At 42.1% G+C, this 26,064-nt stretch overlaps 1 protein-coding gene across 1 annotated transcript; it reads left to right on the forward strand.

Moving 5' to 3' along the window:
* Nucleotides 1–3,761: 3,761 nt before the first annotated feature.
* On the forward strand, nucleotides 3,762–25,870 carry SYNM (synemin). The gene is made up of 4 exons (XM_007440270.3): nucleotides 3,762–4,698; nucleotides 11,355–11,479; nucleotides 16,440–16,513; nucleotides 19,884–25,870. Exons 1-4 carry the CDS (start codon nucleotides 3,922–3,924, stop codon nucleotides 23,234–23,236), a joined length of 4,329 nt encoding a protein of 1,442 aa, XP_007440332.3. The 5' UTR covers nucleotides 3,762–3,921; the 3' UTR covers nucleotides 23,237–25,870.
* Nucleotides 25,871–26,064: the final 194 nt, after the last annotated feature.

Here is a 26,064-nt window from a genome sequence, read left to right on the forward strand (position 1 = left end):
CCACCTAAGATATTAATGGCTGGCTTCAGGGGTGTCTGCAGAGAGGGGGTCAAAAAAGTCAAGATAGCAGGGTTTCAATTCCATGGTTGTGGTTGTCACCTTGACTGTGTTGATGCGCACGCACACACACACGGACACTCCGACTGGCTTGCTAAAATGCATATGGTAAATGCATTTAAACATGAATGTGGCAGAATCCACACTGTTTAATCTCTTCAGCTTCTGAAGCAACATTGTGTTGAGTTTCTCCTCTTTCCTGAATGAAACTGCAATTGATGGAAATGCAGAAGGCCAACTGAGAAGAGGCAAGAGGGCTGTTGGGCCTGTACACCAAGGTCAGACAGAGTCTTAGATGATATAATGTTTTAATACTTAAACATATTCATTGGTGTCTCGTTTTTGGAAGAGGATACTTTCTGGTATTTTTTTCCCTTGCATCATCATTTTTTATTTTTATAATGGCCAAAGGTTCTCAAATATAGAAAGTGGCCTTGGTCCTTCTGGATCTCTGAGCTGTTCTGGGAACTCAATAATTAAGACATTGCCATATCTGATGTATTTATAATGTAATTTAGTGCCACCTAGCTATCCTAACTCTATCATTGTGGGAGCAGCAGTGGTGTTTAAAAGATCACCTATTAGTATAATTTCTATTTATTAGCATAACATGAGTCACAAGACACATTTAACATAGCAACTTTGAGTGAACTGGGAAGTCATATAGGTGATCAAATTGCTTCTTTTTCTTTTATGCACCTGTGCAAATTTGTGCAGAAAAACCAGGTCAGGAAACAGACTCCACCAGAAATGCCAGAACTCTTTTACTGATAGAGACTTTTGAATTTTGAAAGCCTGTCAGTGCTTCTCCTTCCTGCCCTCTTATACCGAAGAGAGTCAATCTAGAGTTTCTTTCTCACCTTGTCTTGTCTTTCTGGACTTAGCTACATATCTCCTCTTTGTACCGGCTGTTTCATACTGAGAATTCAGCCTTCAGAGAATTACTGTTGTTTTATTTTTATTTGAGTTTATGGTTAGGTATTTATATATCTCCTGCTCAACTGATCTGAGGTGGCTTACAAGTCTAGAGCAATAAAAACAAGCTAGCAACACCACCATAACAACTCGTGTTGGCCAAGCCTGCTAAATGCTGCCTGCCTTACACAAAGCTCTCCTCTTGGAAGGATCTGCAGAAAAGCACAACCTTAACTGGTTCCCAAAAGGATAACAGGATAGGAATCCAGTTGCTGTTCCAGAATATCCTCTGAGCCCCACTCACATATTCCTCCAGGGAGTGGGAACCCATAGCATGTTTCTATATATACTTTCTTTAGAATTTTTTGAATCTCTCTTTCGAATTGTTCAGATGGTAAACACTGGACCTCTTCCATTAAAATAACAGCTCTAAATACAATGTTTACTTTTAGTACCTATTTTGCCTTGAATGCTTGCTTTAATAATAACAGAAGAGTGCAACTTAAACAACTCTCTGGTTATTATGGACACTTTCTCTCCCTGCCCCCCCCGCCCCGCCCAATCCATTTGAGCAGCAAATGTTTGACTGCAAACTACAAATATGCAAATATTTAAAATAAAACAAATTAAAACATTTAATTTAAAGTATTTAAATTATTAATTTTAATATTAACATATTTTATTTATTTTATTTAACAATATTTATTTATATTTGTGGAGTCCTTGGGGTCCTCTGAGCTTGGTTCTTTTCTTGCAAACGTTTCATTACCTGGCTAGGTAACATCTTCGGTGCTGAAATGGGATGGGGTTTGCTCTCTATTTATGTGCTGTGGCCTGCCTTGCCAGTGCTGGTGAGGGTGGGGTTTTTTTGTGTTGCTCCTCTGGCACTTCTTTGATTGGCATATGTTTGCTGCTTGATTGTGTGCCTGGTGGTGACCTTGGCTTATCTGGGTGATGATTGCTGGTGACTGACTGCTGGTGAGGCGATCTTCTGGTCTTTTGTCTCTTTTGAATAGTATGTACATGCTGTTAATCTCTATGTGTCTGTTAATGGCTGCCTTGTCTGAATACCAGGCTTCCAAGAATTCTCTTGCATATTTGGATTTAGCTTGGTCTAAAATGCTGACAGTTTCCCAGTTAAAACTATGGCTGAGTCTGTCCATGTGTTGTGAGATTAAGGAGTTTTCATCGTGTCTTCTGACTGCTCATTGGTGCTCGTGGATGCGCTCTGCCAGTCTTCTGCCTGTCTGTCCTGCGTAATGTTTATTACAGTCCTTACACTGTATGTTGTAGATGACTCCTGCTTTTTCTTCTTGGGCTACTGGGTCTTTTGGTTTACGTAGGGTATATAGGATAAATATTTATTTATATTTATTTATATTTCAAATTTGTCACCCCCATCTCACTGTAGAGTGACTCTGGGCTCTATTTATTTAATATTTAACATAACAAGCAAATAAAAATGCCACAAGTAGTTTGACTGCAAACTATATATCCATGGATGAGTTTTAAGTAACCATGTTTTACAAACCAGCCCTCTCCCAAAAAAATCATTTCTTCAGTTGGAATAAACTAGGGAGGGAAGAGAATTCTTTCCTGTGATTTCTTTGGTTTCTCCCTCTGGCTTCTTTGGGGCAGAAAAAGCTGTTATGTCCTGTTGGGATGATATATGCACTTATAGCTACGGCAGAGTTGATGTCGTAGTGCTCTCTGGAAACACCAACTGCGGGAGAAAAGGCCTGGCCCGTGCAGCAAAATATCACACACTCCCAAAAAAATTCTTCTTCAAAAGTATTTCATGTTTTTCTTTCACTAGGTCTTTCCTGGGATAGCTCATCATTGGACCCGTTAAAAAGTACCCAAGTTAATGATAGGCTAACCTTTTTAAATCTTGAAAAAGCTCAGCAGCATTTGGATGGAAGCACCAACACTGGATGGAAAAGCACCTGGAGATCCCAGGGCTGTAAGCTAGAAGCAGCAGGAGGAGGGGGAGGGGGCAACAACAAACCGCCTTCATTCTTGTGCCAGGTGAGATCCATGGATGCATGAAATCATCAGGATTGTTGAGTATTATTGAAGGGAGTCCTTAAACCTTATGGCTTGTGACCTGCTCTCTGATTCTCTGCCTGCAGGAACAAGAAGCCCGTTGCATTCTTCTAGGAAGTTTGGTTAGCCATCCCCCAATCTTCTCCCTTTGATCCTGCAGAGTGGCTGAAGCTGAAGTCCAAAAATAGGGATGGCACCAAGTACAGCAGGAGGAGGGGGAGGAGGAGGCTGAGAGCTGAGCCGAAGGGAGTATCAGAAAGATTATTTCTGGACAGGCACCACGCGTGGAGGAGTTCACTTTTGGGAACGATCACACAGATTCGTATTTTTCAATTTAAGAAATCAGATCCATATTTTTCATTTAAGGCCGTAAACTCTTCCCTTCCACTATTTCAATATTCTGGCTTTCCCAACACATTCCTGTTTATTGGACTGTTAACTTCAAGGACTTAAAAAATGGAGGAAAAAAAGGCACAGACGTAAAAGGGGAGGAGGGGGACGTCGATCCAACGTGTCGCCCCATCCTGATGATATATGTGCGAAAGCGTGCTTCCCGCCTCGCACCGCAACATCTTTTAGGTCATTCCTTTCTGTAGGTGGGCGCAACAGGGAGGGCGGCTCGAGATGTTTCGCCGACGCCAACATCTCTCGGGAGGGAGGACTTGGGGGTTCTGCTGCCAGAGAGGCCCCACCAGGGGCGAAAACTGCCGGCAGAGGCCGCTGCTTTGCCGCCTTCGGCCGGGCGCTCTCCCCACCCTCCTGGCCGTCCCGTCTCCAAAACGCCCAAGCAGTCGCCGCCGGGCAAAGAGCGGCGCGCCTCGGAGGAGAGGAGGACCCTCCGGCCGGGCTGGGAGCTGGCTGGCCGTCGTCTAGCTCAGGCCGCTCGGAAAGCCAGGGACAGCCATGCAGCGCGACGAGTGGGACGAGCAGGGCGAGCTGCGGGAGCTCAACGCCCGCCTGGGGCTGTACGTGGCGCGGGTGCGCGACCTGGAGCAGGAGAACCGGTGCCTGGCGCAGGAGCTGGCCGCCCTGCGCGGGCGGGAACAGCGCGCCGGCCGCTGGCAGGACCGGGAGCAGGAGGTGGTCGAGCTGCGCTGGGTGGTGGCCGACCTGAGACGCGCTAAGGGCGAAGCCGAGCTGGACCGCGACGCGCTGCGCCAAGAGCTGGCGCGCTTGGAGAGGCTGGGCGCGCAGTCCGAGGAGCTGCGCCGCCGCCGCCTGGAGCCCGAGCTGGCCCAGCAGCAGCAGCAGCTGGCGGGCCTGTGGGCGGACTGCGCCGCGCTGGAGGCGCTGCTGGAGCAGCTGCTGGGGGAGCACGAGCGGCTGCAGGAGGCGCGGAGGCAGCGCCCGGCGAAGCTGCCGGCCCTGCTGCCGGCCCGCCGCGCCGAGCTTCGGCGGGCGGACCGGCGGCAGCTGGAGGACGACTACGCGCTGGTGCTGAACTGGAGCTGCGAGCGGAGCCTCGACCGCTACGAGGCCGAGCTCCGGGCGCTGCAAGAGCTCGAGGGGCGCCTTGGCCAAGAAGACCTGCGGAAGGCGCGCGCCGAGGCCGAGGAGAGCCGCCGGCACCTCCAGGAGCTGCAGCACCGCTGCCAGGAGCTGGGCGCCCTGAGCGAGAGCCTGGAAGAGGAGCGCCTGGCGCAGCAGGAGCGCCACGGCGCAGAGCGCGCCGAGTACCAGGTGAGGAACCGAGGGAGGTCGGGCGAGCCGCGAGCCTCCGTGCGCAGCGCCAGTGGAGCTCGCCGAGAGGCTGGGGCGGAACTTTCACGCTCTGTCCGGAATCCCCAGAAGCCCCCGGCTGCTCTTTGCAGAAAGCAGGTTGGCCGCCCGGAAAGACCTTCGCCTTATGCCAGGTTTTTCTTTTTCAAATGGTGGTAGGAAAAGGCGACTCCCCTCTTCCAAAGCCACCAGTTCTGCTTTCCTTGCCAGACCCTTTGAAGGGCTCTGAACCAATTTTGCAGTAAAGTTAGTTTTCCTTCAAGCACCTCCTGTATGTTATCCCAGGACCATTTACAACAGCCTGATAAAATAGGTCCACGTTATTCCCGAATTTCAACTCAAGAGAGCTGGATGGCTGCGGAGGGAGTAATTTGCCCCTAAAGCCATGTGGCCAGGGATAGTGAGAGTTTAACCAAGCACTTCAATAAGGTGAGGGATCAAGTTTACACTTTGACCCCCTTCCTTATAGGTAGGGCATTTATCAGTACCCGGTATACGTTGGCTGAAATGGGACTGAATGTCAGCAGACTTCACCAACCGCAGCCTTTCTGCCAGTTGCCATCTATTAAAGGCTCAGCCCCAGTGAGACCCAGAGCAGAGGCTGCCTCTTGTCCCCTGGAGAAAAGGGGGTGTAGTTCTTCAGCAGGTTGTTGGGCTCATCCCCCCAACCCTTGCTTGGGATTAAGGGCCCTTCACTGACCTATTTATAATTCTCATTTCAATGGCCACATTTTCAGGGCCCCTGTTCACTGGCCAGAAGGCGCTGGACTTGGTAGAATTGCAAATCGAACTGTTTAAATCTACTTTTAGCCATGCTTTGTCAACTGGCTTAGGGTAATTGCTGGATTTTGTGGTTTGGGGTTTCGTCGCTGGCTTTGGTCTTCAGCACTTGATAGGGTCAAGAAGCTTTAAAAGTTTTAATCTAAGGATATCTTAATAGTGTGATTAAGCTGCTCCACCTATGCCACGGCTTCCAGTGCTCCCAGAGCAATTCTTACTGGGCTGGTGATGGTGGTAGCAATGGGGAGATGACACAGCTATAGGTGGACCTTTCTGCACAGGCTTTAAAATAATACCTTCTTTGCTGCCTTTAAATTTTAAACCACAATGATGATTGATCTTTCATAACTGCATTTCTGATCTTCAGGACCACTTGCTTCCCTGTAGACCAGCATTTCTCAATCTTGTCAGCTTTCAGATGTGTGGACTCCAACTCCCAGAATTCCCCAGCCAGCCAGGCTGGCTGGGGAATTCTGGGAATTGAAGTCCACACAACTTAAAGTTGCCGAGACTGAGAAACACTGCTGTAGACACTTGTTCCTGTTACTTTCCCCTTGCTACAGGCCTAGATGCATTTATTCAAGCCATGGTGGGGGATCCAATTCAGCCTGAAAACCTATTCCATCTTGTCCCATGAAGCCAAACAAAATGACTGGAGGGTTCAGAATGGCTCACATTTGGCTTCCACTGTCCAAGCACAGGACAAAATGTTCTCTCTGTCAGAGGGAAAATAAGGCATGCCACCCCCTTTCCACCCTCCCCGCTGAGAATAGCATGGCCAGGTTTAAATTTCACGGAGGGCAGCCTGCCATGACTATTCTACAGTGTTTTTGGCTCCAGTGAAACACCAGAGAATGGTCAGATGGAATGGCAATCAGCTGTTTTTTCCCCTGGATGGCCAACTGTACATAGTGTGAAAAGACAGGTGTTATGACACCTGTACCATTGAGTAGAAAAGTAAGCTAGCAAAGTGTAATAAATACATCTCTGTGATGGTCTGGATAAGCATATGTCTACATCGCAGCTGTAGACAATGGTGAGAAGCTTTATAGATTTATATTTCAGCTTCATTTTGTCCAACTCAAGTGGACCACTCCCATTTCCCCCCAACAACAACCGGTTGGGTTGGGTTGGGTTGGGTTGGGTTGAGTTGAGAGGAACTGCCGAAAGTCACCCAGCTGGCTTTCACACCTAAAGGAGGACTAGAACCTGAGGTCTTCTGATTTCTAGTCTAGCACCTTCACCACTACACCAAACTGGTTCTATATGTGGTAGCTGTTGCATTTGGGGGGGTCATTGATCCAAAGATGTGTGGACCTCAGGTGACATCAGATGAGTACGTTTTGGTCTCTTGCTGACATGCGTGGCATCTGAGACAACATAACCATGCGTATGAAAAGTCTCGCTGGGTTACATCAACGTTCTGTTTCTTTCACATTTTGCTTCCTTCACTGGTCCACTGAGTGCCTCTGAGAAACCCCCCAGGGAGGAAGGAAGGCGAGAGCTATCCCCCTTGCTTCTCCCAAACCCTTGGCATTCAGGGTTGTATTGCCTCTGGATTCTCTGTGCTGAAAAGCCATAAATTCATCTACTGTAATTCGGTTCTCCTATTTTACTGTCATTAAGTTAATGGCCTTTTGGCAGCATGTTTTGGAAATGAATTACAAAAAGCAGATCTTTGCTTTCTTCTGAATTCCATGCCACCAGTCACCTTGGATGGCCTCTACAATCTTGTATGAGGAAGGGGCGGAGAGTTTCTCCATCCTCAACATCTTTTAGGAAGGATGGAACTGTGCCCTGGTGCAAAGCAACCTTTACCAATACTTTTACTAAAGTGATTAGGGCCATTCCTGTGAGACTTAGGTGAAAGTTAATTAAATTCAGCTCTCTACCCCAGTTTCCTGTGGAAAACATTTTGTTCCTATTAATGCATACTTTTACTCCCATGCAAGTGCTAATACAGGTCATCCTTGGTTAGCGACCCCAATTGGGACTTGGTCGCTAAGCAAAGCAGTCACTAAGCAAAACTGCAACTGTGCTTATGATCAGACTTCAGCTTTCCTTTGCTTTACAGACCTGCGAAGGTGATCAATGCAAAGATTGGTTGTAAAGTTACTTTTCCATCACCGTTGTAACTGTGAACGGTCACTAAACAAGGCAGTTGGTAAACGAGGCCTCCCTGTAGGTGCATGATGAGCAAAAGTAATGGCCAGTTCTGAGAATGCACTGCAATGGAAAGAGGCAGAATTGTATTTGTCTGGATTGGCAGAATGCCACTTCTGGAAGTGACATGATAGGTTGCAGACCGTTTCAGTTCTGTCTTCTTTCTCTTAGTGTCTGCATGAGATACTCAGATATTTTAAGGCCTCCATTATGTCTCCCCTTCGTACTTCCCTGACGAGGCATACGGAGCCCTTTCAACTCAGTAGTAATGAACCCAACGGATTTCTCCCACTACTGAGTCAAAGCACTGTCCACCCCTCCCCTTGTCAGCAAAAATGTTGCCAAGATGTTTGCCAGCCCTCCTGCCAGTTCCTACCCTGTCCTCTGTGGTGACTTTCCCAGTCACTCCTGAATGGAGCTGATTTATGAGTGTGCCAGTTGTTATAGGCAACGTGATTACTTCTCTGGCTTTGCTGCTGTTCTTCCTTCAGCATGTCACCAGCCACCTGCCAGGTAGGGTCCTGCACTAGAGGGAGCGAACTTGGCTCTGGGGTTCTGCTAGGGCTTCCGTAACCTAATAGGTCTGCTCCTCTCCCACCCCCATTTGAGCGTTCGTCCAAGTGAAAATAATGTGAAATGAAGAAACCTGTGAACACCAGGAGAGAAATAGTACCAGGGAGGAGGGAGGCAGGGTAAGTGAAACCGTGTTTCTCAACCTTGGCAGCTTGGAGATGTGTGGACTTCAACTCCCAGGATTCCCCAGCCAGCATGAAGTTGAAGTCCACACATCTTCAAGCTGCGAGGTTGAGAAACAGTGAGTGAAACTGACTAGCTGAATGAGGGTGGGGGAAATGAAATGATTGAAATTGACAAATACTGAGAAACTGACAAAAACTCCATTCAACATCCCTTATTGTCTGCAGGACCCCACAGTCCTGAAGGGCTAGCTGGTAGAGAAAGACACCCACTGACCCGCTTACAGAGCAGAACTAATATGGAATTGTGCATACGGTCTCCCTCTTCTTCTCCAGATGAAATGGTCGAGGTCTGCTTTCCACTCCTGTCCCTGGTGGGAAGCCTAGAGAGAATTCGGTTTCTAAAAGAGGGGTGGGAGAGGTGATGGATATGAAAGGAGCTCAGGAAACATAACGCGGATGGAGAGGGCAAGAGAGAAACCGCTGCAGATGCGTCTGGTGAATGACCGGAACAGAGCATGCTGGCTGGGGAATTCTGGGAGTTGAAGTCCACACCTCTTAAAGTTGCCAAATGTGACAAGCACTGCTTTAAAGGAAGAAGACTACTTTTAGTCCAATACACAAAATGATAACATAGGGTTGTTTAACTCATGGGCTGAAGATGAGATGAGGGTAGTGTAACTGAGAGGGAAGGTTGGGTTTGTCAGGATGGGAGGATGCTGTGATAAATATCAAGTGGAGACAAACCCTAAGATTACGGCCCTTTCTGCAAACCCAATGATGTGCTTTCCTACTGTCCCTGTCATTGATTGATTACGTGCCATCAAGTTGTTTTCTACTCCTAGCAACCACATAGATAGGTTTTTGTCCAGGACAATCTGTCCCTAACCTGGTCTTTCAGGTCTTCCAACAGTGCACCCAGTGCTGCTATAATTGAGTCCATCCACCTTGCTGCTGGTCATCCTCTTCTCCTCTATCCTTCCACCTTTCCCAGCATCAGAGTGTTCTCCAGAGAGCTGGGTCTTCACATAATATGTCCAAAGTAGGATCATTTAAGCCTGGTCATCTGTGCCTTGAATGAGAACTTTGGGTTGATTTGTTCAATGATCCATTGATTTGTTTACTTGGCTGTCCATGGTCTTCTGAGGAGTCTTCTCCAACACCAGAGTTCAAAGGCATCGATACTCTTCCTTTCCTACTTCCTATCATACACTTTCTATCCTGCTTTATAGGGCAGGGAAGAAGAAAAGAAAGTCACTTTCAAAAATCACTTCCCACAAAACAGTCCTTTTACTGCATCTTTGCAGCAAGGCTGGTGAAGTTCTCCCCTGTGCTGAAAATAAGTGTTTTCTTCAGTGCAGTGACTACAGCAGAAAAGGACCTCATGTGCTTCCTTCTCCCAGGCCCAAAGCAGTCATCTCCCTTTACATTCAATGGGAGAGTCTAACTTGGGAATCTCATTAAAGGAAATTGGAGGGGAGGTGGAATTTGCAGCAGGACAGAAGATCAGTGGTTTCCCAGAATTGTTATCAGTGCTGTGCCTCCTTTCACTTTTCCTGGAAACTCTTCTGCTGAGTTCAAAGGGAGATTGTTGAGGAGCAAAAAATAAGTAATTAGAAAGGGAGGACTGGTAGCAAGTCAGCGTGTGTGCACCAAGGCTTTCCTCTGCAGCTTTTCCCTTTCTCCTGCATGCACATGTTTGTGTGCACTTGCTGACTCCTAAGGCTGTGTAAAAGGCTGAAGATTCCCCTGGTAGGAATAGTGACCTCATGAAACACATTCCATGAGGTTACTATTCCTATTAGAGCTGGGAGGAAGGAAGGAAGGAAGGAAGGAAGGAAGGAAGGAAGGAAGGAAGGAAGGAAGGAAGGAAGGAAGGAAGGAAGGAAGGAAGGAAGGAAATTGGTGCTAGCTTTTTTGGAATGGGTGGGAGATGTAAAGTAGCAGGTGGCATCAACCGATCAGGGGCTGTGATTGGCACAAACAACAGAATATCAGGTTATCATAGTATCACAGTGCAGGAAAGGATTGAAATCTGTAAAGAGATTTTTTAAACCATAACCATTTCCAGCCAGCTTACACATGGGTGTTGATGTAATAGTATGTGGGAAAGACCTTGGGAGACAGGGGGGAGAGATGCTGCCTAGGGAACAATCAGATAAGAGGGGGGTAGCCTGCAGTTGCGTAATGGGCAGAGAAAGAAACTCAGAAAAGAACCTTCCTAACTTTTATCAGCTTTATCAAGCTGTAAAAGAGATGGTGGGAGATTTGTACTTTCAGACTTGCAAGATTCTGTTAATGTAGCCTTACAGTAAAGTAGGATTAGCTCATCTGGTTGTGATTCCTATCAGGTCTACCTGGTAAGGCTAACATCAATCTTGCAAGGAAGATTGCAAGGAACTGCTGCTGATTCAGCAGAGATGAACATGGGAAGTAGCCTTGTCTGGGGTTCTTCCATGAGAGAAAGTGCCTGATGGTCTTCACTTCTGTGCTGTAGAAATTCTGACATTGTGAGGGATTGGTCCTTGAGCTCACTCATTGTTACTCCTGCAAGGTAGTCCAGACAAGAAGCACAACAATGAATACTAACTCTAGCTTTATTGTAAGGTTACATTAACAGAACCTTGCAAGACTGAAAGTATTTCTCCCTCCTTTCCTTTTACTCTCCAGAAAACTAGGGAGGGTCCCTTCTGAGATGCTTCCCATGCCCCTTTTCCTTCTGTGGGCTGAGCCACCTTTTACACGCTGGTTGTTCAGACGGAGGCTCTTCCTCTTGTCTCCCAAGGTCATTCCCACATACCAGTAGACTCATGAGTCACATGTTGTGGTTTATTTGACCCACGATTTTTTGAACAAGTCATTAAACGTGGCTTACAAATCTGAATGATGCTTAGCCACAATCAAATAAATAACATTATGATTTAGTGCAATGTAAGAATCCAGCCAACACTTGTGATTTTTTTCTGTGTTTTGGTTTAGATGATAATTGAAGCCCTTGAAGAAGAAAAGCACTTCTTAACCATGTCCATTGCAGGGTACCTGAAGGATTACCATGAACTCCTGCAGGTGAAGGCTGCTCTCAGTCTTGAAATTGCAACTTACAGGTAAGAATCTTTTTACACTTTAGAAAGACACGGGCGGATGGGGAGCTTAACCTCACTTTACACTACCCAAAATTTCAACACAGGTTTTCGAGGTTCCTGCTGGAATGAAATTTCTGCAGAATTTGAAGGAAAAGAAAAAAAAGTCTTGAGGAGTAACAAAAGGTCTCACCATTAAGTATGAGATCATAAGCAGGTGCTTGAAAGCAATTTAGAAATGGACCATTGAGGTGCAAGGGGGAATGTGAAAACAAACTGGAATTTAATCCAGGTAATATGGGGATTCTCTGGTAATTTGGCTGAGGAAATTCAGGTCTCTTAATTGTACATTGTCTAACATGGCAGGCGTGCAGTTTGGAAGTATTTGGGGACTTGTGTCTTTAGATACATTAATGGTGGTGAGAGAGTTGATTTGGTCTTTTCTGGAGAATGTAGACCTTAAGTCCCATCACATCCAAAGGCCTCAATTGTTATCTAGAAACTTTAGTGCTGCTACATAATAATTGGTGTTCAAAGTCTGGAAAACAGAATTCCACACTGTCTCTACCAATTTCTCAACCTTGGTGATTTTAAGATGTGTGGACTTCGACTCCCAGAATTCCCCAGCCAGCCATGCTGGCTGGGGAATTCTGGGAGTTGAAGTCCACACATCTTAAAGTTTCCAGAGTTGAGAAACACTAGTCTATCCATTTGTGTGGGGTTTCATTTTATAGTATTGTATTAAATACAGTAGTATAGTGGAATTTGGAATAAAATATTTTCTTTAAAAGTTGCCCATGTATATCCATCTGTTTTTTAATTGATAATCAACCACTCCTGTTCTAACATTGAATTCTTACAAACTGCAGCATGTTAAAGTATGATATTCCTAGTTAAAGTTGATTTGCCTGTCAAATTTGGCACAGTTGACGATGTGAATTTTTTAAAGCTTTGCTAATGAAAAAAAAATTCAAAAGCTAGTTGACCATCTGGTTAAAATGCCAGATTTGCTGCTGTTCTCTGCTAGCATCTAACATAATCTCTGGAAACATTTAAGTATAAAAAAGGCATTGTAAAAGAATCTCTGGTCCCTTTGAAGCAACAATAAAATGTTTCCATGTTTCCCTATGTGGGAGAATCCTAATGCCTATTGTTTTCATTGTAATAATAACTTATTTACTTTGAATTCAATGTATTCCTCTACTGGGTGGCTCCCAGTGACTTCATAATACAGTTAGCCCTTCTGAAAGAACTGCATACAGCTCTGGAATCCTTTCCCTTATTTGAAGAATAAATTTCAGCAGTAATGATAACATCACAGGGAGCAAAACAAGAAAGGCCTAGAAGGTAGCTCTTGTTCCTTTTTTGCCTGCCACTGGTGATAAAACTCATGTTCCAAAACTTTTTGCCTGACGTGAAGCACACAAGTGTCAGCTGAAATAAGCAGCCAAAACTCATTGGTGGGCAAAAAAGGAGCTAGAAGTCCACTTCCAGAATACTGAAATCTGATTCTGGTTCTTCAGCTTTTCTCCAAGGTGTTCCTCGTGCTGATGATTTGTGTTATCTTCCTCATCCAGTATCCTGTAGAAGAGGCTCATTTTCAGTGAAGGCCTCTTTACACATTCTACTTCAATTGTTCTCAGTATCAGCTTGTACTGATGGGAGAACCTAATGCAAACACCCTTTTTAATTATTCAGAACTCACCCACCCACAAAATTAGGCTACACTTCCAGAAACTGCTTCAAAACATCCCCAAACATGGCTGATTTCCTTTGTACTTTTCCCCAAGATGATGAGCATCATAACAGTCATTTCAGAAATTGGACCAAAGATACATCAGAACCAATAAGCCACTGCCTTTCCTTTTTGTCTTTGTCAAGTGGTTTTTATTTTCAACATTTTATTTTAATGCGTGACTTGTTTCTAGTCTAATGCTTTGAGATTTAGCTTAAAGATGTGTATGGCTCCCTTTGGCCATATACAGCGAGTGCACTGTTTGGGACTTATTTTTAGTGACTTCTGTGTTGCTCTGGCAACTGCGCAAACTGTTGTTTTATCAGCAGCCAACAATCGTTAGTCAAACTTCCTGCATTCCTGCTTTCTGTCATCATAGTTAAGGCTTTCAGGGACTTCAGCTGAGAAGGAGTTAGAGAAGACCTTCCAATGTGTTTTTCTGGAGTGTAATAGTTCTTGCATGGAGACGTGGGGGTAACACTGCAGTTTGGGGAGAACGAGAAGACGTAAGTTTTCTCTTTATCCTCATAGATGAAAACAAAAATCAAGACATGGAAGAAAAATCATAAACCCAGGTTCTTAAAGCGAGCTTATCCCAAAGCTTGTAGATTACTTGGCAATATGACCAGGGCTCTCGCATGTAGTTTGAGAAGAAAAGTCCAAAGATAGGAAGAAATCTAGTTTCAGAATAAGCTGCTGAAACTTGCATCAAGAGGCTACTTTGGAATTCCCATTATAATATTTAACTCTGCTGGAATAACAGAAATAAAGTATCTTGGCACAGAGATCTGCCCTGCGTTTGCTCAAATTTCTCCAGTGAGAAATGACATCTCAAATGCGAGCTGGTGAGGCAGGAACCAGTGATTCCTAGGGTAGTCAGAACCGTTATGTCTACATTACATGTTTCCCAGTCTCAAGCCTGTGAAGAGAACAGAAATTATCCTTTAACTAGAAAAGGCAAGAGGAGAAGGCCTAGAATTTAAATCCTGGAGCCAATAGATACACATGTGAATTGATTTCCATGTTATGCCTTTAGTAGATCAGTGTGTAGATAGCTTCTGTCTTGTCTACAATATAGCAACTTAATTGTTCCTGTCCTCTTTGCAAGCTTCTGTTGTAAGCAAGTTCCTAAATACCAAATCATGTCTGGAGAGTCAAGATTTATTATCCAAGGCATTGTTCCATTATTGGCCATTTTTTAATACTGAGAATTTGCTCCAAATGCTACTTCCCTGCAATTTTCATCCACTGATTCTAGAGCAGTGATGGCGAACCTATGACACGTGTGCCAAAGGTGACATGCCATGAAGCTTTGGGTGACACACCAGTGTTTACCAACACCCGACAACAACTATTCTCCCTGGCTGAGTTACCAAAGAAACTGAATTTGTTTTACTCGTATTTCATTTTTGTAATTATTGGACGTTTCTTTATATAATACATAGCACCATTGGACTGTATTTTTAAAAAATAAATGAATAGGTAAAGAATTGTTTCTGTTTTGTTTGGGGGGCAGGGGGATGACACACCAGCAGAGTCAAGTTAGGCATTTTCCGAATTTTTGACATGCTGAGCCCAAAAGATTCGCCATCACCGTTCTAGAGCAACAGAGAACACATCTGTTCCACCTTCTACATCTTCCTAAGTAGTCATTTCAAATGTTTTTATAGGTCTTGTACTCCGGTTTGTCAAAGTCCTTCTTAATCTGTAGCTATCGCAGTTCTCACAATACACCAGATGCAGTCTGATTGGGACAGAATAGAGAGCTCTTCCCATGATCACGATGCTTCTAAACACAGCCTACACTTTTTTAAAAAAAGTATACCGTAATACATCTATATTTCCAGAGGGGAAAGAAGATTAATCACTGTATTCAACACAGGATATTGGCTATTCATTTATTTACTTCCACTGCATTTTACTTATTAGACGTTTCAATTCTTGCAGCGGTTATTAAACTGATTACTATGAAATTCTTTGACTGCATTATTGTTGCATAACTCAGAACAAACTGAATAAGTAAGATTTCCTCTGTGTCTAAATGTTGTGTGTCTTTAAAGGCAAATGACTTAAATTTCATATCGCTTTCCAGGAACGCAAAACTCCAGCTATCAGACTTTTCCAGATGAACTCCTTATAGAGCTGAGATAGCCATCCTGTATTATCTGTTCAAAGCATTTGGCAGAGTGAAACTGAAAACGTTTTGAGAGACTATCCAGTTTAAAATTCTCGCTGTCTTGAATGAACCCAACCTTTAATAGCAGCTGTAGGAGAATTTCCATACTGCTCTAGTCTCAACTTTAGCATTCCTTATGAAGACATTTTTACCAGCAGTCCTTTTGGTGGACAGGTTTATTGTACCTTAACCAGGTTAAGCACCCTTTTTTATCTATCATAATACAATTAAAAAGTCTCAAAGGATACATTTTTTAAAAAATTCTGTTTCAGAGCATGAGCCCACTGTGGGTTAGCAATTAATACTGAAAAAGAAATTCTAACAATAGAGGAAGCTGACTTATGATGAACAAGATCTATTGAACGTTCCCTTCTAATGTTACTGATCACCCAGATTGCCTGAATTATCCAGAGATTTTTTCCAACTCTACTTTGGAGATGCGACAGGTGAACAGGAAATCTTCCATAGAATCCATGTACTGTATCAATTCCTATAGTTGCAATAGTGACATGAAGCTTAATTTGTATATTCAATCTTTCTTTAACGATACTATCCCAGTATCATTAAAAAAAATGATACTTTTTTAAATGATCACTATCCCAGTGTGTAAAATTTCCACATCCTTCCAATTCCATTTAAAAAAAACTGAATGTGAAAGACAGAATTTCAATTACATGCTGTGTTCATTCATTCAGTAGGTAGACGTGTAAGATCTATTCCCTTCTGGTTCTGGAAATGCTACAGTGTGGAAGAGTGAATGTTCTTGATTTCTTGTGGTTAATTTTAAATCAGTTTAAAAACATGATTAGTGAAAGTTATTTATAAACCCTGGTTAAAGTTAATCAAGACTGATTCTGTTCATGGCACAGGTAGAACAATTAGTGCCCCAAAGGGAAGAGAGGTGAAAAGTCTTATGTGAGACTTCTGTAGTAGAAGAAATATGAGCTCACAGGAACACAGTGACAAGCGTCACTGGAAAAATTAAGAACATTGAATGTTGCACTGGACCACAGTCCACATGACACACTCATTTTAATTTGTTATTAATAAAATTTTGTTTTTATGTATGATAGAGCTTTGCTGGAAGGAGAGAGTAATCAATGGATTCTGGTGTGGGATGAAGAACGTGGGAAAAAATTACCACAAGGTACGAATTATGAAAACACATGAATGCATTTAAGAGCAGAAGGGGAGGGATGCGTCAACATCATTACTGCTTCCTTCAAACTAATGGAGGTCTGTATGGTTAGATACACTCTATAAATGAATTATTTTTAACTTTTGCATTACTAGAAATTAGGGTGGGAGCAATGACATTAACTTGCAAGAAGCACCATGCAGCAAACCTCAGTGATGACATACACACAATAACACACAAATGCCACAATGATGTACTTGTGTCAATTGCAGCATCTGTGTAACTGCATCATCATGCACGTGTCATCATTTGTCCCCTCACAGACCCCCCACATCTGCCAATAGTTTTAGGGAAGCCAAAACAAAGGCATTATTTCATAGAGTGTAAGAAAACTTAGATGATTTTATGAAGGAATCAGACAAATTCATGGAAGCTACATCTGTCCATGTTCACCAGGTGCCTTCCAGATAGGTTGGATTTCAAAGCCCAACACATCTGGAAGGCATCAGGTTGGGAAGCCAAGACTTGATGGATCCTTTATTATATCTATTTTTACAACACAGCCAGTGAGATAAAACAAAAAGATTAAGAGGTTTTTTCCCCCCAAGGGTTTAATGCCTACTTTTTAAATTGCATCTAGGTTTAAAAATTGGATGAAGGATTCCTAAGTGGAAAGGGGTATGGGGAAACCCTGGGTTCCAGGATGGAGATCTTGTAGAGATTTGGTACATGACAGGGGTTCATGACCAGAAGCTGGCAGCTGGTGAACAATGGGGGAAGATACCCAAATGGTGTGTCATCATAAACTGTCATCTTCTTCAAAGTTCAAGAGTGGATAAGCCAATACCGGAAACATTATGCTTGTTCGACAACTTATTTATTTTTCCCTGCCTAATTTAGCCAATTTTGGAATCTTAAACAAAGAGAAACAGCTTCTATTCCTTAGAATCAACATCTCAACTTACTTAGGTAATACCAGCTCCTGATAGTGCTTGGAGACTCCAGAGTAGGTAAAAAAATACTCTGTAACTGTAAACATGCTTTCTTTTATGGTCAAAAGAAACATACAGTGGAACCTCGGGTTACGAACACTTCTGTTAACGAACTTTTTGGGTTACGACCGGCTCCAGCCGCACAATTTTGCTTCGGTTTGCGAACTCCGCCTCGGGGTACGAACAGGATACGTGGCCATTTTCCCTCCCGTGACACAGTCCGCGGCCATTTTTCCACCCCTGACATGTGGTCCGCGGCCATTTTTCCGCCCCTGACACGTGGTCTGTGGCCATTTTCCGCCCCTGACATATGGTCGTAGGGGAGGGGGACTCTCCCTCCAAGCAATAGCCGCCTCCCTGTCCTCCACGCCAGAACGGATTAACGGTAATTACATTGAACCTTATGGGGAAATTTGCTTCGGGTTGCGACCAATTCGGGCTGCGACCAGCGTCACGGAATGAATTAAGTTCGTAAACCGAGGTTCCCCTGTAATTGGAAATCATACCGAAGACTTATTGGTACATAACTGCACCTGTTCCTTTGGCCATATATTTTTCCCAACCAGCAACTACTCACAGAGATTTTACATATAATGTTATGGAATCACAGAAAAAGCTGCACAGATTTTAATTACCAGATGATCCCCATTCTGTTTTTCTTATTTTTAAAAAATAAAATTCTTAGTTCTTATATTTGAAGATATGTTTGAATATCTTTAGCAATGTGAAATTTCAGCAATCCAGAAAGGATTTTAATATTTACACTGGTCAGAAGGTGGAATGGAAGTTCTCTGCATTGCCCCATGATCATACATGTTCATGCACAGTCAACAAGCTAACAAAAATATTTCATATTTCTGTCCCAAGGTGCTTACAATAATTTTTGTGGAGGAAAAAACACCAGGGAAAGAGAACGATTAGAAGGCAGGAACAGTGGGGGAAGTAAATGCAAGTACAGTGGAACCTTGGTTTACGAACTTAATTCGTTCCATGACTCTGGTCATGACCCGAATTGGTCGCGACCCGAAGCAAATTTTCCCATAAGGTTCAATGTAATTACCGTTAATCCGTTCTGGCGTGGAGGACAGGGAGGCGGCTATTGCTTGGAGGGAGAGTCCCCCTCCCTACAACCACGTGTCAGGGGTGGAAAATGGCTACGGATCACGTGTCGGGGCGGAAAAATGGCCGTGGATCATATATCAGGGGCGGAAAAATGGCCGTGGACCATGTGTCAGGGGCAGAAAATGGCCGTGGACCATGTGTCACGGGCGGGAAAATGGCCACGGATCCTGTTCGTAACCCAAGGAGGAGTTCGCAAACCGAAGCAAAATTTTGCGGCCGGAGCTGGTCATCACCCGAAAAGTTCGTGAACAGAAGCGTTCGTAACCAGAGGTTCCACTGTACTTTGTTTCATTGGATAAAGGAAATAAAGAGTTAACCCAAAGGATTCATCGAAAAGTTGGATTTTCATGAGGGCTTTAGGGAAAGAGAGGAAGGATCCAAAGGAGAAGCTGGAAGCCCAAAGAATAGCAAAAGAAAAGATTAGAATTGTTGGAGAAGAGCAGGACACCATCTGGCTTCTGAAGAATGGCAAGTTGTAGTCACAATCAGGGGTGTCCATGTGGGAAGTGTCTACAGTATCAAAAGGGTGGGCACAACCACGGTGATCAAAACCCTGCCCCCTTTTTATGTGCACACAATGCATTTAAAAAAGGATGGAGTTTTGATCACCCGGTCACTCCTGTTTTTTTCTCGCATTGACCCCCACCCCGTAAACGCCTCTGGCCACAGTCATATCAAGAGAATAAAGGTAAATAGGAGAACAGGTTATTCTATGTAGCTAATTCAAATAGTAAGAGTTGTAGGATTCATCACACAAAATAAAAGATCATAGCAATTTATAAAATTATCATTACATTTGGGTTACATAAGTAAGTGTAGTGTGAATATAGTTTTGTTTTATGTAGTGGATTTCACTGCATCAACTGATTGAAAGAAATTAAAAATGTGCACTTTAGAGCATAGAATACTATGGCTTCCTTGTAAATTTCTTGTAATAATTACACATTGAATATGCATCATGGAATTGCATTTCATTTTGTGTGTGGAAATATCATTTGCTTGTTAGGCAGAAGCAAATCTCATTTACTTTGGCAATTTATTGTAATAAAGAGTGTAACAACTGAAGCAAGTATAAAGCCTTATAGTCCAAATTTGTCATCTATTGTTTTGTAAAGAGATGCAAAAATGAATAGATCTGATAGCAAAGAGGACCTATTTTTCATAGGTTAAGCCTATGATTAGAGTTAAGCCTAATGTATATTCCTGTGTTTGAACATGACTTAAGTACATTGTGTTAATAGCCATTTTTATTTATCTCCTGGCAGGTGACCGAAACATGCGTTATGAGTATAACAACCAATACTTTGCTTATCAACCAGAGAAAGGAAAGAGACCTTTTCCTGCAATCCAAAATGTTGACATAAGATATAAATCCCCTCAAACAAATATTAGCAGTTCTGTGGTTTCTTCTTTGGGAACAAAAAGTGCTGGAATGCGGGCAGTTCTTCCTGAGAAAGGGCTACCAAAAGAACCCTTTAGGTTCGAACCGCATCCTTCAACAGCTACCAAAAGATTTGTGACTCATGAAAGAAGCCTGATAGGACAAAGAGAAAGACAAAGCTTTACGTCACCTTATCGTATGAGCAGAGAAAGTGAAGTTCAACAAAGAACGTTGCCTGAAAAAAAGACAACTGAGACGGGAAGTATGGTGTCTGCTTTAAAGGAATCAGCCATTCTTCAGAAACAAATGAAAAGACCAATTAGTTCTGAAAGTATCAGGACAAAAGTAGGTATCTCTCCATCTCTATCTTACAGCTCAAGTTCTTCTGCCAAAGGAACTATATATGAGACCAGAGAAGGAATTTTGGCTCAGATCAATGAACAAATCAAAGCGAGGAAGCCACTGAAAGAAGAAAAACATGTTTTAGAAGAAGCAGAGCAAAAGGAAAAATTGGCCAAAGAAACAACAGATTCTGCCATTAAGACTGGTGAGAAATTGAGTGAAGTAGAAAAAACTTTTAAAAAGAAGTCTGAAATTAAGGAAGACATGGGTAAGAAAAAGTATACAGTGGAAGACGATGTCTTTAAAGATAACAGAAAGGAAGACAAGTTAATGAAAGGTAAAGAAGAAAACTCTAAAATGGATACTTTGCTTACTGAAAGTATAGCAGCGAACATTGTTTCTGACATTCTTAAAGATTTTGTACAGAAATCTTCTGATGCAGGACCTCCTCCTGATCCTAAAATAACTTCCTTTGAAAAGAAAGAAATTTCTGAGGATGGAAAAGTGAAAACTGAGATCAGTATAGAGTCTACAGTTCAAGAAGATGACCTTGATGTTTCTAATAAGTCTGAATTGGGAAGTTTCTTAAAGAAAGATATTAAAAAAGTATTGGATGATAGTAAAGGAGGTTTAGCTGAAGATGTCATAGAAGATATAATTAATGCTGGGATGAAAGGAATGGAAGACAAAGCAAAAAGGACTATTAAAGTTGAGATAATTGAAGAGCCAGTAACTATAGTTGATGAAAGAATGGAGTTTTCAACGCCATTCGAAGTGGAGGAAGCAGAAGATACCTTACCTGATGTGACAGAACATCTGTATCATAGTGATAAAGAGAAAGCTACCACAAGCGTTCCTGGAGACGTTAAGCAAAAACGACCCAGTGTGATTGTGTCGCATGTAGAAGAAGTATCTGAGGGAGACGACGTAGTTGATGAAGAAAAGTACTTTGTTTCCACTCCAGATGAATACCCGTTTGGATATGAACAGGATGAAAGCCCTACATATGGCCAAATCCATATTGAAGAAGAATCAACAGTTAGATATTCTTGGCAAGATGAATTTCTGCAAGGGTCTCAAACAAAGATAAAAGAAAGTGTGGCTTCACCAGAATTGATTTACCAAGTAATTGGTGTAGATGCAGGACCCTCTATTTCAAAGGCAGAACCCCCAAAGGAACAGATGGCCCATGTTGAATCTGTAGTTATTGAGAAGGAGATTAAAATTCCACATGAGTTTCAGCAGTCAATAAAAGAGGTTTTTTCTCAACAGTCAAAAGACCCTAAACATCAGTTGAAAGAGGCACTAGAAAAGCTTGAAGAAACACTTCCAGAACATGTGAAACAGGAACTCTGTGAGCTAACAAAAGAGGGCAAAGCTGATTCTAGTAGCCTGGAAGTAGATATTAAAAAAGTAGAGCACCCCGAAAAAGAGGGTTTGTTTACTATTGTTGCAGAAGTTAATCTGTCCCAGACAATAGACTCTGACCAGTTCAGTACAGAATTGCTTGGTGAAGTGACTGATCAGATAAAGTTGCCCAAACATTCACCAAATGAAGGTGGTTTTGATAAATATGTAAAACAAGAGCCAGAAACTTGTGATGAAAAAAATCAAGGAGACATTTCTTCCACACTTTGGACCACAGAAGAAACCAGTAACAGAGAAGATGTATATCCTTCTAAAGAGTCATTTGATATCAGCAGACGTGTCCGGCATGTTGTAGTTGGTCCAACTGAAATTCGCAAGACTGAGCATGTCTTATATGAAGGTCCTATTTCTGAAACTCTGGAGTTTGGAACAGCTGACTTTACAACAGGAGCATCAGCAGATACAGGTCAATCCATGAAGGAAATCAAGCTGAGTCCTGAAATAATTCAAACCACAGAAAAAATAATTTACAGAAGCCCTGTTCATAAATCTGTGGAAGTGAGTAATCCTGAAAGTCCTACTCAGAAACAGGTTTCAAGTGATACTAGATCCGTGAAGCATATCACATTGGATTCAAAACAAATTGTTGAAGAAACCATTTTTGAGGGATCAACTTCAGACTTGTCATCAAATAATAGCAGGGACTTCCTTTCACAGATGAAAGATCCAGCAGCAGTCAGCACATCAATAAGGCACATTCAAATAGATCCAAAAGAAATACATATTGAACGAGAAATATATGAAAGGCCTTTTTCCAGATCTGAGCATAGTACCACAAGTCCAAAGGAATTTGTAAGTGAGCAAATTGTTTTTACAGGGCCCATTTCTGAACAGCACCAAAAGCTCAGTGAACAGGTATTTTCTTCTGAAGGGTCAGTAAATCATATTAAATTAGGGCATAAAGAAGTCCAGAGCCATGACAACATTGTGTACCAAGATCCCGTTTGGGAATCTTCAGGAATCAGTTCTTCAAAGGAAGACACCTTAGAAAAAGTAGGTACCACAGAGATCAGCAGATCAACACACCACATTCAGCTGAGTCCTGTTGAAACTCAAATTGGGCAGGTGTTCCATAGTCCTGATATTAAACTAGTCAGTGGTATGGAATTGTCTCAAACAGATGAGCCATCAGAAAACAGCAGATCTATCGGGCAAATAAAAATAGGACAGAAAGCAACATCCTTTACCTTCCAGATGGACATAACCAAAGTGGGTGGGAGAGAACAAGATGCTACTCTTGTATCAAATAGGAAAGAAACAGATACTGGTCAACCTGAAGACAGCACGAAAGAGGTCCACAAAGACACGGAAAGTGAACAGAAGTCAGAGGAGTCAACATTTGATCGAACTGTGCAACTGCAAAGAATGGTTGACCAAAGATCTGTGATTTCTGATGAAAAGAAAATTGCCCTTCTCTACCTAAATGAGAATGAGGGGGAAGAGGATGATGATGGACCCTGGTTCTAAAAAGTAAATTTTCCAAGCTTTTTTTTTTAAGCCTAGAAGCTTAATTGTGGCATCGTTGAGTTTTAAACATTGGGATTTCTCATAATTTTGCCCTTAACAATGAACTGATGGTTTTGAATATACATTTTCTGATACAATAATATTTTTAGAAGCATTCTCTGCTTAAATTATGTTAGATTTCATTTTACTATTGCTGTGGACTCTGAAAGAGGGTTTTTGTGTTTTTTTTTGGGTAGTTTCCTTGTTTCTGTTTGAGAAAGAATTTAAGTGAATATAAGATAATCACCATTTCCACTGAATTTAAAAAGAGCAGCCATAAAAAATGACAGAAGACTGATCATTTAAGTCAAAATCATACTGATTCACATGGATTGCCCAGAATAAACTTACTAACAACCTAAGGAATAAAGACAGGCTTGTTATGATTGCAGTTTATGCAAAACAGGTCTAAACTGTACACACTATTAGCAAAAATTTGTGGCTTATGTTCCAGATGATCGAATTCTAAACTCTTGTTCAGCTACATTTTTAAAAATAAGTGACCAAATAGGAGCAAAAGAGACTGCTTGTATCATGCCAGCTCATTGGCCTTTCTAGTCTGGTGCCATTTGTGCTTTCTCTTGCACACACACGAAAACACACATGCATACTTACACTCTTGTTGCAAAATGGAGAACACAATGAGGATGTTTTACTAATAATGCCAGTTTTATAAGGATTTAGGTTCTCACTTTTAGGCATTTCCATATTTCATGAGTTAAAGAGCATGAGAAAAGCTTCAGTTGCTAAAATAAGGTGTCATACTTTAATTAAAGCCACAGGAGCAGCTATCTACTCTGTTTAATAGGAACTACATGGAGCACAATTCTTGCACATCTCCATTTTTTTTAGAATTGGCTGGGTCGCAAAGGAGAATGCATTCACCATGAACCTGGATTGCAATGTCTTAGATCCAGTGGACATAAGCTCCTTTTTTATAAAGGGGCTAGAGGTTGGAATCTACTTCAGCACTTTAAATGTATTAAAGGAGCAGCATTTGATGCTGGCAAATAAATATGAATAGAGAAATTGCATTAAAATGTGACTATTTTCTAACAGCAATTTTCTCAGCATATCAAAGATCAGCATATCCAGGAGATACTGAGATACGTTCCTAGCATAAGCCCTGTGACTTCAAATGCATTCAGTTATGTGATTTATGATTTGTTCGGTGTGGAGAAAAGCCAACATTTTAAATCTAAATTAAGAACAGTCCATCACCCGGTCTACTTGTTTTAATAGCAACCAACCAAAGCCCATAAGCTGGTGATGAAAATAATCTCCTTGCTGCAAATGATACTATGGCGTACAGATTTAGTTCAAATCTCTCTAAATGGGTCTAGTTTATGAAATCCATCAAATACAAGAATAAAGCTACCATATATTAATGGGTCTTGTGCTCAGCTTTAGAGGACAGTCTTCCGTTGAAAGGCCATGCAATTCAAGTTGGGATTACAGAAGAAGAACCTTAGAAAGGAAGAGCAGAACGTTGCCCATCCACCATGAACAGCCACCCAGCTCACCAGCCACAGTCTTGCATTGTGATGTGGCTAGACTGCATTTCTGCAAGTCCTAGTAATTATTTTTGAATTTATTTATATGGCTTAGTACATACCCATTTTAGCTCATTTTTCTTTCATCCACTTTTTTACTTTATGGGCTTATCGAGTGGCAACATTGTCGGGATCTTAAATAGAGGTCTTCGGTGCTGTGGACTAATTGGACTGGTTCTTTTCAACGGAATTTATAAATGGATGCTTAAATTGTGACACAAATGAATGGATTGGCACTTATAATTTAAGTTGATTTCACTATTAGTTTTTGTACATCTACAACTGAACCTGGTTTGGGTTGATGCTTGAGTTTTTGTCCACAAAGAGCAAAACCGATGAAGGTGATTGATGGTCTTTATATAAATATGCACTTGTGCAAATCTGTTCCATTTAAATGTGTGTTTTGATCACTAAAGAAAGTATTACTATTACCTCAGCAATATTGTTCATAGTAGGTCTTATTCAAACTTCTTCTTTCAGACTTTTACTGAAAGTGGGCAATGTGGAGTTTTGGAGGGATATATTTTATTTAATAAAAATATATGCTTAGGCAATTTTTTTTTCCAAAGGATGGAAGACCCTTCCACTTCATATTGCTGCAAACCTAATTTGGAAGCAAATTCCTTTGGAACAGAAGTTTTCATCTAAGCATGCTTCTCATTATAACACAGAACTTGAAATTAATAATGCGTCGGGATTTAAGTTAATTGAAAGCAGCAAGGGTGGAGATACTAGTAACTAACTTGCTCCATTGGTTTTAACTATAGTAAGCCTGATGTTGCAGTTCTGCAAGTGAAATGAAGAAGAAACTCGTTTGACCTGCAATGTGAGATCTGCACAATTGTAGGCTGAAGATGGCTATAGTAGGTGATCTCAAAGGCTATAGTAGATGTTTTAACTGGTGAGTAATGTCAGGTGGGATTTGGTAGTCTATTTTGCCCCGGATAGTTATAGTTGTAATGTTGGTGATGATTTAATACTGTTATGACTTTGCACTTTTTTTCTGTTGAGCATTAAACATTGAAAAAGAATGCATCTGTTTCTCCTTATTAATGCCAAAGTTCTGTTATGGAACAAGAAGACATCCCAGATATTATTTCCAAATCTTACCTTATTCTTAGTTTGGGACAGTGGAAAGCCATCAAGTGGAGTTTAATGCATCTATAGTGGATTCCGACTGGATCTATACATTACATTCAGCTACAAAGCAGCATCTTTTACTTTGGCTTAGTACGT

This window comes from Python bivittatus, unplaced genomic scaffold (genome assembly GCF_059951505.1).
Source record: "Python bivittatus isolate LINGU-HERP-01145 unplaced genomic scaffold, Pbiv_v1 ctg000210_np1212, whole genome shotgun sequence".
NCBI classification, from domain to species: domain Eukaryota; kingdom Metazoa; phylum Chordata; class Lepidosauria; order Squamata; family Pythonidae; genus Python; species Python bivittatus.